Source organism: Chrysemys picta, chromosome 24 (assembly GCF_011386835.1).
Source record: "Chrysemys picta bellii isolate R12L10 chromosome 24, ASM1138683v2, whole genome shotgun sequence".
NCBI lineage: Eukaryota > Metazoa > Chordata > Testudines > Emydidae > Chrysemys > Chrysemys picta.
Window position 1 is genome coordinate 7,244,651 of NC_088814.1, and position 11,841 is coordinate 7,256,491.

General features: G+C 60.9%; 1 protein-coding gene across 3 annotated transcripts in view; it reads left to right on the forward strand.

Moving 5' to 3' along the window:
- Positions 1–11,841, forward strand: part of ITGA3 (integrin subunit alpha 3) — a 54,965-nt gene that overhangs the window by 40,961 nt on the left and 2,163 nt on the right. For all 3 annotated transcript variants that reach the window (XM_065577565.1, XM_065577566.1, XM_005301935.5), the window contains 16 exons: positions 527–613; positions 838–905; positions 1,583–1,719; positions 2,047–2,193; positions 2,805–2,902; positions 3,148–3,313; positions 4,024–4,092; positions 4,458–4,537; positions 5,126–5,203; positions 5,719–5,821; positions 5,897–6,073; positions 6,534–6,647; positions 7,220–7,333; positions 8,048–8,146; positions 8,416–8,541; positions 10,243–10,397. In XM_065577565.1, coding sequence (XP_065433637.1) covers positions 527–613; positions 838–905; positions 1,583–1,719; positions 2,047–2,193; positions 2,805–2,902; positions 3,148–3,313; positions 4,024–4,092; positions 4,458–4,537; positions 5,126–5,203; positions 5,719–5,821; positions 5,897–6,073; positions 6,534–6,647; positions 7,220–7,333; positions 8,048–8,146; positions 8,416–8,541; positions 10,243–10,353 — 1,774 coding nt within the window. In that variant the 3' untranslated portion in view covers positions 10,354–10,397. The remainder of the gene's footprint in view (positions 1–526; positions 614–837; positions 906–1,582; positions 1,720–2,046; positions 2,194–2,804; positions 2,903–3,147; positions 3,314–4,023; positions 4,093–4,457; positions 4,538–5,125; positions 5,204–5,718; positions 5,822–5,896; positions 6,074–6,533; positions 6,648–7,219; positions 7,334–8,047; positions 8,147–8,415; positions 8,542–10,242; positions 10,398–11,841) is intronic.

An 11,841-nucleotide genomic window follows, 5' to 3' on the forward strand; every position in this document is an offset into this window, starting at 1 on the left:
TTGAACAGGAGCAGGTGTAGATATGGGATGGGACTGGGAGGGCTCTGGGGGTGGCGAGAAAGGGAGACTCAGGGCATTGCGCGACTGCCCCCTACAGGCGCCAGTGGGGAGTTCGCTCTCCGTGGCCCATTCAGCCCTTGGCCAACCATCAGTCCTGACAGGGACAGGGCTGGTGCCCCAAATCTCTCCATGCTCATGTCACCCAGGCCCCCTGACCGGACAGTGGACCTCTTGCAGCCACTCCTGTCTTGGGCTGCATTGAAACCAGGGGAAAGGTTCTGTTTAGCACTGTACCCCAAGATTTTGGGTCCCCTGAGCCGCGGAGGGGCCTTGAGACAGCCCTCGCCGCCCCCCAAAACCCTCCAGTGTGCCCCCCAAAGCCCACCCCCTGCTGGGGAGGTGGGAGCCCTGACTCCTGCAGAGCAGGGTGGCGCCCGGCAGCTCTTGGCGCTGGTGGGCAGAGCTGGCGGTGGTCCCTGCTGGGAGGGAGGCTCGGCTGAACTCGTCCCTTTCTCTGCCTGCCCAGAGCTCGACCTGTGATCAACATCTTGAACAAAACCTTCACGGTGAGCCCCAGCGTGGTGGACCCGGCCAAGTGCACCTCAAACTCCTGGTAAGGGTCCCCCCAAAAACGTCATCCATGCCCCCTGATTGGCAGGGCCCCCGGATGGCGCCCCGGGGCTCATGGGGCTAGCTCTGCCCTGCGGTCCCTGTGCCCGTAGCATCCGGGCGGGGTGTGTCTGCGGCCAGAGCGACGGGGACGCGTCTGGGACCCTGCCTGCTGGCCCCGCCCCATCCTCCTGTCACTGACCAGGGCCTCCTCTCTCGCCCCCGTAGCATCCAGGTGCAGATCTGCTTCTCCTACAACCAGAGTGCTGGGGACCCCAAGTACAAGGAGCAAATCAGTGAGTGGGCTGGAGAGGGAGAGGGTGTGAGACGCACTGGCGGGTGTGCGCTGCAAATTGTGTGTGCACACGCCCAGTGTGAGCAATGGTGTGCGCATGCAGTGGTGTATATATGTGTGTGTGTGTGTGTGGCGGGGAGGGGACAGCAAGATGCACAGGGAAAAGGCAATTGGGGGAGGGGTTCCCGGGATCCAGGGGGCTGCCCCTATAACCATTGAACTGTAGGCGTGGGGGGAATGCAGTAGCAGTGGATGTCTCCCTTGCACGCAATGGCGGGTGTGTTCATACAGGAGCACTAGTGGGTGGATGCATGCAGTGGTGTATATGTGGGCGCACACGGGCAGGTCATGCAGTGGTGAGTGTGCAATGGTGAGTGGGTTTGCACATGGGCACTGGTGTGTGTGTTCGGTGGTGCATGTGCATGCTTGTGTACTCGTGTAATGGGTGTGGGTGGGTGTGTGCACTTGTAATGGTGCATGCAGTGGTGTGTGCGTGTGCACGTGCACTAGTAATGGTGCATGTACAATGGTGTGTCTGTGTGTGTGCCTATGTGCAATGTAAGCATCAGTGTGTGTGCATGGCCAGCGTTTGCCCTGTGTCTCCATGGGGTCTGGCCACCCTGCTGCGGGCGGGAGGTATGAGCCCGTTCTCCCCCCCCCCACTCCCACTCTCTCCAGACCTGCTGTACACCCTGGAGGCTGACAAAGACCGGCGCCCGGCCCGGGTGAGGTTTGCCGGGACCCACTCCGCTGTTTACAAGGGCGTCTTCACCATGCCAACCACCAAGTGCCATGACCTGCAGCTCCTCCTGCTGGTGAGTAGAGGGCACTGCAGACCGAGCTTAGCACAGGGCAGCGCGGGGAGGGTGTGACCCTGTGGCAGCAGGTGATAGACAGCTGGGGCTAGCTGTCCCGTGGGGCTGGGGTGTGGAGGGGCCTTGCAGGATCTGGGAATAAAGAGCCAAGGGAGGGGAGGGCCTGGCAGCAAAAAAGCCAAGAACCCCCTGTCTAAACTCAGCGTGCATGGGGGGGGGGCTGGAGGCTCCGGCCCCCAGGGAGCCCCAGTAGCTGGGTCTGATCTGCGCCGGCCGGGGCGGGATCGCCGTTATCGCCGGCAATGAAACCCGCCGTCCTTCCTGCAGGAGAACATCCGGGACAAGCTGCATCCCATAGCGCTGCATATGAACTACGCCCTGGAGGAGAAGCCCAGGGACTTCCGGCTGGGGCCCCGCTCCCTCCAGGCCTTCCCCGTCCTGAATGAGGATCAGCCCCGGGAGAACCACACCGAGGTGGGCCGGGGCTGCCGAGCGACAGGGAGGGGAGGGAGCCGGGCCGGGCCGAGGGGAATGGCGCCTCTGCAGCGCCTGCTTTAAGGGCTTTGAACTTGTTTCTGCTGTAGGGTGTCAGGTGGAGAGGCTTGTGGGGATGGGGTTTGAGCAGGGGACTGGGAGCCAGGACTCCTGGGTTCCATTCCCAGCTGTGGCACTGGCTCTGCATGAATGGGATCTGAGCAGGGGGCTGGGAGCCAGGACTCCTGGGTTCCATTCCTGGCTTTGACACTGGCTCCATGTGAATAGGAGGGAGGCATCAGCTGCTTGGGTAAAACCTACCTGCCTCCAAGTCTCTGAGGCCCTGCCCTGCTATAGGGAGGTTTCTAATGGAAACACGTTTCTATAATCCACACTAGCGCTGGGGTGTGCCACATCCCTGCTTGTAGCCGGGACAACTACAGGATAACAACCTACTGCTGCCGCTGGGTGGTGGAGTGCCTCCCTCAGCTCAAGCGGCGGAGGTCCCATGCTTTAATGCTGACGGTCTTGGGCTCAGAGCCCGCCAAGCGGGGTGGGTTGCCCTGTGCTGGTTCGGGGCAGCGCGCGTGAATGACCCGTGCGGTTGTCAGATTAACTTCCAGAAAGAATGCGGCCTGGACAACAAGTGTAACAGCAACTTGCAGCTGCAGTGCGCCTTCGTCAACGAGCAGAACCAGCCGCTGCCCCGGTGAGAGAAGGGCAGAGCCTGCCCTGGCACCGTGCCCCCTTCCCGGGCACACGGAGCCAGCTCAGGGGGGAGTTTACCTGCCCACTGGGGGAAAGCATCCCTGCCTGGACCCTGCCTGCTTTGGGAGGGGGGCTCTCTTTCCCGGTGGGACCCAGAGAAGTTCCCCTCTTGTGGGGGGATTGTCGCCCCCTGCCCGTGTGGCGGCCGGTGTCCCCGTGCTGAGCGCTGTCCCTTCTCCGGCGCAGGCTGAATGGGACCCAGGTGCTGCAGTACAGCCGGGACGTCAGGAAGCTGCACCTGCGCGTCGACGTCACCAACGCCCCCTCGACGGGCAGCAACGGCGAGGACGCCCACGAGGCCCTGCTCAACATCACCGTGCCCCCCACTCTGCTGCCCTCCTCCGTCCGGCCCGTAAGGAACCCCCTTCCCCTGCTGCCCGCCCCGCTCGGTCCGCACACTGAGGGAGGCTTCCCGCCCGCCATGGCATCCTCCATCCAGCCCCCCTCCTCTGTGCCAACCCCCCCCCCCCGCTTCTTCCTCCTCCCGTACCCCCCCATTGCCAGCCGTCCACCCGGCCCCGCACATGGAGGAGCCCTCTGTCTGTCTGTCCGAGCCCCAGGTCGCTTTCTGTCCCGGTTTAAAGCCCATGGGGAGGGCAGGAGGGACGCGGCTTGTGCCCACCGCTGAGAGGTGCCGTGCTCCATCAGGGCTGGCGAGGGGCACCCGGTCAACGTGCAGCCAGTTATTGCGGTGGGGGCGGGAGGGGGGCAGGCAGGCAGCCTGGAGGCCAAAGCCCTGGCTGTGGGCTGGGGGTGGGATATGGGGCTGGCTTTCCCTTCTCTCAGTGCCCTGCTCCCAGGATGGGGAAGGGGGCACCCTCGGGGGTGGTGGGTATCAAGGTTCAGGGCCGGCCCTCAGGGGCGTCCTGCTCCCAGATGGGGCAACTGCTTCTCAGGTAGAGGTGGGTGGCTGGGGGGTGGCAGGGCACAGGGATGGGGCAGGAGGCGCTCGGATGGGGGATGGGGAGGTGTCTCTGTGGGGATGGGGAGGTGTCTCTGTGGCGGGGCTGGGCTCATGGGCCGAGCTGATGGTGACACCCCCTTCCCCCGACCTCCCCACAGAGCGGCGCCTGCACCTTTGAGGAGACGGTGCTGTGTGACCTGGGAAACCCCTTCAAGAAGAACCAGAGGGTGAGCGGTGTCTGGCCTCACACGCCCCGGCTCAGAGGGCAGGGTCCCTTGGGGGTGGGGCATGGGGCACCGCCAAGTGGGGCAGCCTATGGGGCTAGGACAAGAAGCCTCAGAGGGTGGGGGGGGGCATGGCAGCCTTTGGACACTGACCACCTTGGGACTCTTGCAGCGTGGGTGGGTGTGGGTGCCAGGTGTCCATTGCCCCCGTGGTGGGTGATCAATGAGATCTGAGCTTCCCCCACCGCAGGGGTCTGTGGCAGGGGGTTGGGGGTGTCCTCCAACGGGGCCAGCCTGGTTGGTAAAGCCCATGCCAGGCACAGCTCCACAGGGACCTGGCCTTGAGCGCTCTGGCCCCTCTGTTGCAGGCAGAGCTGATCATCACCTTCGAAGCCATCAACATCACCCTGGACACCCGCAAGATCATGGCCCAGCTCCAGCTCTCCACGTGAGTCCCCTGGAGGGGCGCGGAGGGTGGGGGTCCATCTGCAAGGGGGAGGGGTGCTGGATGAGTCGAGTTGAAGCAACTCAGCTGGCAGGAGAGAAAACAGGAAGCAAGGCCAGGCTTTTCCATAGTGCCCCCCCAACCCTGCCACACTTTGCCATCGAAAGGCGGCCACCTCTGGGGTGGAACAGGGCAGTTAATTAACAGCGCGTAGCAACGTTACGCAGCAGTCTCGGAAAGGAGAGGAAAGCGAGTGCTGTAGCCAGGTGATACCGCAGGCCAGGTGGAATGCAACACCGGGGCATGCAGAATGCCATGGGGCTTTAATGAATCAGGACCAACTTGGAAAAATAGCAGCACCCCTTATCCCTGTGCTGGGGAATTGGAGTCACCCACATCATTCCCTGCAGGGCAGCGCCCCCTAGCGCCGCTCTGGGGTCAGCATTGGCTCAGGGCAGAGAGCGCCCCCTACAGACGCTGAGGCTGATGGGGTCTGGCTGAAGACCCTTGTGCGTGTCTGGATCTCTGCTCCAAGGCAGGGAGCGAGGTGCAGACGGCCCCTGTAATGTTATTTCGGCCCTGTCTCGGCAGACTGAGTTACCAGGAGGATCTGCAGCCAGTGTGGGCCGAGCTGCTGGTGGACTACACCGTCCAGGCGTCTCTCAGCATGTGCGTATCTCTGGGGCTCGCGCCCCCCTCGGTTCAGCGGGTTCCTGGGTCCCCAAATTCCAGCCCCCGGGAGGCGCCTCCGTCTCCAGCGAGAACTGGAGTGTGAATTGGGGTGCTGGGCCCCATAGCTCACCCTGCTCAGGGGTTGGCGCTCCATAAGGAGTCTGGGCAGGGCTGGGGGCTGCATAGAGTGTGACTTCTATGCAGGAGTGTGGTTCCTCTACAGTTACATCCCACTGATGAAGAGACCCTGACTGCATGTGTATCCCCAGACAGTGCTTCATGCCCAGCTTGGACCCACCCAGGGCCTCCTCCACACCCAGCCCAGCCCCACACCCAGCCCAGCCCCCCAGCCCAGCCCCGGGCCCCCCAAGCCCAGCCTGCCTCTTCCAGCTCTGAGCCAAGTCCGTGCTGATCCCAGCAACTCCCCACTGCCCAACACGTGCCCGCTTCTCCTGCCTGGTCTGCCCCCCGTCCCCTGCCCCGCTGACCCCAGCCGCTCTCCTCCCCGGCAGGACGTCCCGGCCCCTCCAGACGTCCTTCAGCGGGAAGGTGATGGGGGAGTCGGCCATGAAGAGCGAGCTGGACGTGGGGAGCCCGGTCAGGTTCGATTTCCAGGTACGTAGGCTCCCGATGGGGCGGGGCCGGGGGGAGAAGGCGGTGGCCACGTCCCAACTGGGCTTTGCGTTGCAGGTGAGCACCAAGGGGGAATCTCTGGGCTCGCTGGGCACCATCGTCCTGGGCTTCGAGTGGCCCTACGAAATCCACAACGGCAAATGGCTGCTGTACCCCACGGAGATCCTCGTGAGCGGCAAGGGGAGCTGGCGCTGCCGGCCACCAGGGGGCGTCATCAACCCCCTCAACCTCACCGTGAGTCAGGCCCTGCAGCCCGGCGGCCCCTGCTCCCCGCCCGCCCGCCGGCGCGCCCTCTCCCTCGCCTTTCATTCCTCTTTTCTGGCTCGCCCTTCCCTTCCCTGCCCTGCCTCTCCCCACCCCGCAGCTGCACTTTGCAGCGTTGCGACGGCACCCACTGCCCTGCGGGGAGCAGCGCCAGCCCAAAGCGCTGGCAGGCAGCAGTTGAAGGCACCATGCCTCTGCCGAGAGCCCTGATTCTGCCCTGGAGACCTCTGGGGAGAGAGTCAGGCCGGTGGTTCCTGTGTCCTCTGCCCTGGAGAGGTGGGGGGCCAGGTAGGTGGACTCTGAGCCCTGGCGAGGGGTCACCAGCCCGTGCGCCCTCTGCCTTGCCCTGCGTCCTCAGGTACGGGAAAATGCTCAGCCCTCCATGAGGTGCAGACCCCGGAGGAGTGTAACCGGCTCCCTTCCTTTCTAGCTCCTGGACGGTGGTGCCTCCGCCCGGCAGAAGCGCGACCTGGAGGCAGAACTGCAAGCCGATCCCCCCGTCACCCTCGCCGCCTCCAAGAAAGCCAAATCGGAAACGCTACTGGTGAGCGCTGGACTCGTGGCAGCTTTAGCCCGGCCCCAGCGGAGGGCCGGGGTCCCTGGTAGCATCTCACTAGTCACACACCCAGCGCAATCCATAGCCTGTCCTTCACGCACCCCCCAACTCCAGAGACAATGACTGTGGGATAGTCCCCCAACTGCGCCTGCTCCAGGAGCCCAAGAGCTCAGGGGGAATCTCCGCTAGCTCGTGGCGGTGCGAGGCCTATGACACGTGGTTGAGTAGTTCTGATTGTGCCCACTAGAGGGCAGTTGTCTCCCACAGCCAGTTGCATGGGGTACAATGGTGTGGTGTCCAAGAGTGTCAGCTGATCAGGCCTGTAACTGACCGATGTTCTGCGTGTGTTGTGGGGTCGTAACCATCCAGCGTTGAGGATTCATTTCAGAAACTCTCCCACCCCGACGTCTCTTCACAAGCTCCTAGCCCAGCCTTGAGAAGCCGTTACTGGCTGGGTGAGCTGCTCTGACAGAGACGCTTCCCCTTGGGAAGACCCTCTTACGTACATCCGCCTGGTCCCGTCCACTAACATGCCAGCGTCTTTTGTTTCCTGCCCCCAGAGCTGCTCCAAGGGGACGTCCCGCTGCATCTGGTTCCAGTGCCCCATCCGGGACGCCAGGCACACAACGAACATCAGCGTCCGAGCGCGGGTGTGGAACAGCACCTTCATCGAGGTCAGCACCAAATTGCCCAGGGTCCCGTACTGCTCTGGGAGGGTGGATTTTATCTACGGGGGCAGGAACCGGTGATGAGATATTTAAAATTCATGACAGACGGATTCACGCTAAGCATAATTAGTCAGCGGAACTCACTGCCACAAGATAAAATTGGAGCCAAGAACTTAGCAAGATTCCAGGAGGGCTCAACCATTCATATGGATAACGGGAGTGTCCATATAAACGCTAACAAAATGTTTGGAAGGGAGATAAAACCTCAGGCTTCAGGCTTAAGCTGATCTTGCACTATCAGGATGAGACCATGGTGGCAGGCAGATTCCTCCACATCTGCCCACTGCAGGGGTTTCTTGCTGCTGGCTTTGGTGCTGGCCACTGTCAGAGATGGGGTACTGGGATGGATGGTTGGTCCGGCACTGCCTGGGTTCCTGTGGAGCCAGACCCCTCTAGGCTGCTGGCTGGGGTCTGATGGAGAGTAGGCAGTGACCAGACCTTGCATACAATGAGTTGGGAGATCTCAGTTGGGTTCCTAGTGGCAACGGCCACCCCTCCATCCCGTACTCCAGCTGGCGTCGCTCGTCCCCATTCCCAGCACTCTCTGCAGCGGGGCGGGTGTGTGGGGGGGTGGCTGTGTTAAAGCGGAGAGACACTCCTGGCCCAGGTTACAAGCCGCCCCATTTCCCCCTCCCCCTCTTGTCTCCCCGGGCCGCGCAGGAGTTCAGTGACTTCGACCGTGTCAAGGTGACGGGGCTGGCAACGCTGTTCCTCAAGACAAACGTTCCCACCATCAACATGAAGAACCACACGGTGCAGGTGAGTCAGCCCGGATTGCTCCCTTCTCTGGGTGCAGGGCGGGTGTTTGCCTGCTCTGCCCTCCAGCACCTCCGGTGGGAAGTGGCTGGCACTGGAGTAGCTGGGAGTTCTCCTCGCCCATAGCCAGCACTTCTGCCCCATCCTGCATAGCGCCTCCTGCTGGGAGAGGCTGGGACTACAATAGCCGGGAGCTCCCCTCCCCAGCCAGGTGCACAGTTGCGCAGCTGCCATCCATCCCATCCTGTCTGTTCCTTGCGTTTGGCTCCCAGTTCTTCGTGGACATCGACTCGGAGCTGGTCGAGGAGCAGCCGGCGGAGCTCGAGCTGTGGCTGGTGCTCGTGGCAGTCGGGGCAGGGCTGCTGCTGTTGGGGTTGATCATCTTGCTGCTGTGGAAGGTGAGAGGGGCTGCTGTTCCCTTCGGCGCAGAGGGTGGGGGTGAGGGACTCCTGCTCTCCGGCTAGGCTGATACGGGAGCCGCTGGGAGTGAGTGATGGGAACCGCGCTGAGGCCTGGCGTGCTCAAGACACTGGTGGACCATGAGCCCGGCACCCCGGTGACTACATCTGTAACGCATTCCAATGCCCCCCATTGCAGCACCGCGAGGGCCCTTTAGAGAGCTGCTTCTCAAGAGAGGGTCAGGCTGGGCTGGCGACCCCGCAGGCTTTCATCGTGAAGGGTCCCGAAGCCCTTTGCAGACGACACACCGAGGTCTCTTCGCCCGCCCCTGAGATGCAGCCACCTCTGGGGTGGAGCATGGCCGCTGTTTAACAGCACACGGCTAGGATGCAGAAGAGCATCAGAAGGGGATTTAGGGAGACTGACTGTAATTACCCCAGGTGGAATGGGGTTAACGCCCCACTTATATGAGGCATCGTGGAATGATTGATAGTTGGGAGCCTGGGGTTTATGCCAGGGTGTGGCTGAGTGAGAACAGCGCCCCCTATTGAATCATCAGCATCACGCCCTGCGGCAGCATCTGAGCTCTTCCTTGAAGCTGTCCGTGCCACCCCTGCTTAGCTTGACTGGGTTCTAGCAAATGGGGATAAACTGCCATTTTTGGGGGTGGGGCTGAGGAAGTTTTGGGCTTCTCTCAACCTCTGCTGTCTCTGGGGCTTGTCCATCGGTCGTTTGGAGCAGGGAACGACACGAGCCTCCCCTGGGACCGGTTGAGCTGTGTAAATACCCCCGTGGGATTGCGCGGCTAGTGTTCCGGCTGTATTGTTTAAACACCGTTCAGCTCTGGAAAGTGACTTCTCTCTCGGGGATCACCGCTGACTGCTTCGCAAGATAGCAGCCCTGATTCTGGGCGGCATAGAGGAGCTGGAAACCCCAGAGATCACCCCAACTTGGGGAATCCCCCAACACTGCTGCCTTGCGCTCTTCCCAGCACTAGAATATGCTAGGTACATGCTCCAGGGATGGTCGGGGTGTGGCCGCATTGCTCTGAGTTCCAGCTGTTCTCGGCTGCACGATGGTCCCTTGGGGGTGTAAATTAGAGCCGTCCCATAGGCTGCTCTACCTTATCCCACCAGCCCCAGAATCCTGGAGGTTAAAAGGTGGTGTAAAGCTACCTTTGCCTCCACTCCCACCCCACTGGACTGCTCCAAATTCGGGGCAGGGCCCTGGGGAAGATCCCTCCTAACCCTGCAAGTGCCACCTGGGGATCTGAGAGTCAAGCTGGTTTTTTCCCCTTCAGTTCCACAGTAGGAACTTAATTGATGATGCATGATCCGGAATAGAATCCGGATTGCTGCTTCCGCTCCACTAGGCTAGCAGGAGCGAACGGGTATTTCCGGCATCATGTGGGAGCGGATCAGGTGAGTCAGAAGGGGCCGTCTCTCAGAGCAGGGTTCAGTTGAGCTTGTTTAATAGGAAGCCGGAATGACCCTGCTGATTAGGAAGTACATCCATATCCCTAACCTACCTCCCCCATCCGGCCCTGCTCCGCAGGGTTCCCAAAGCCCTTTATAAATCGATACACTCAGAGATCAGCCCATCTGCCACTGAGAAGCAGCCACCTCTGGGCAGGAGCATTTCCTCCTAAGGGATTTCCCGCCGCCCATTGCCCCTGACCGGTGTCACCTGCTTCCTCGTAGTGCGGCTTCTTCCGGAGGGCGAGCACCCGCGCCATGTACGAGGCCAAGGGCCAGAAAGCGGAGATGAAGATCCAGCCGTCTGAAACGGAGCGGCTGACCGACGACTACTAGCTCAGGGCTGCCCCTTTGCCCTGAGAGCCCACTCCATTCTCTTGGTAATGAATGGGGGGCGGTGCAACATACAACGGGGAGGGGCCTATGGGATATTGACTTCTCACTTCCTCCCTGTCTGTCATGCCTTCTCCTATTAACCCTTTCCCTGTCTGGGCTGCATCTCTCCCTTGAGGGGCCCACTGAGTCACTGTGTGTGGTCTGGTCTGATACTCTCGCAGCCAGGGAGCAAATCGTCTGACTGCACTTTCGTTGGCACGCCCCTACCCCTAATCCCCCTCTACTTTTCCCTGGCTCCCCTCTGCACAGGCTCCATGGGGATGTGTGTGGGGGTGTGGGTGTGCGTATCCGCTGTTCCACTCAGTTGGAGCCAACCCGCGTTTGCGATTGTCTCGCTCTTTGCTAGCTCAGGAACTGCCCCGAGGGCCCTGCCATATACGCCCCGATGGTGCAAAAGAGGAGTACCTGGGGAGGATACAGCACCAAACCTCGGGAGGGGAGGAGGGAGAGGGTGCTGCCCATTTGTGGCACCACAAGACCATTTGCACTCTTTGCACGGCTGGATTAGTGATGCCGAAGGGGCATCGCCACCCTCGTGCCTGACGCATCACCATTCCTCACCTGCTTGGTGGCACGAGCTGAGCCTTGTGCACGGGACAACTGCACCAGTGGGCAGAGTCAGAAGAAACCCTAATAAAGAGAAGGGTAGAACAAGGGCCCAGGATGCTGCTGTGACACTAGGGGGCGCTGATGCAGAATGGGGGAATCCGGATCTTCCCATGAAGGCCCAAACAGCCGCTAACTGCCCAGGGGATAGAACTGTGGGCAGGAAGGAGAACCAGCGATTCCACGCACGCCATCCAGCTGTGTCCGTCCGTCCAACTGTGCTGCGGTTTAACTAACGCTAATGTCTGTCTTCCCCTGTTCCAGCGTCACTGACCAAATGTTTCTCAGAGCAGCCTCTGGAGTCTGTTGTGTCTCCTCCTCTTCTCTCTCTCTTTTCTTTGGTGTTTTTCTCCCTTTCATCTCTCTGATTTCGCGCTCATTTTTCTCTCTGATCTCACATGATCTCTCTGATTTCCTTCTGATGTTTCTGATTTCTGTCCCTGATTTCTCTCTCCCTCTCTTTCTGTCCCTGATTTCTTTCTAGTTCTGATTTCTCTCTCCCACTCTGATTTTTGTCCCCCTTCTGATTTCTGTCCCTGATTTCTCTTCCTGATTTCTCTCTCCCTCTCTTTCTGTCCCTGATTTCTCTTTCTAGTCCTGATTTCTCTCTCCCGCTCTGATTTCTCTCTCCCGCGCTGATTTCTATCCCTGATTTCTTTCTGATTTCTCTCCCGCGCTGATTTCTGTCCCTGATTTCTTTCTGATTTCTCTCTCCGTCACTGATTTCTGTCCCTGATTTCTCTTCCTCTTTCTGATTTCTCTCTTTCTCTGCCCATTGAAGTTTGATGCTAACCTCCATCCCTTCCTCTCCCCTCTGCGCAG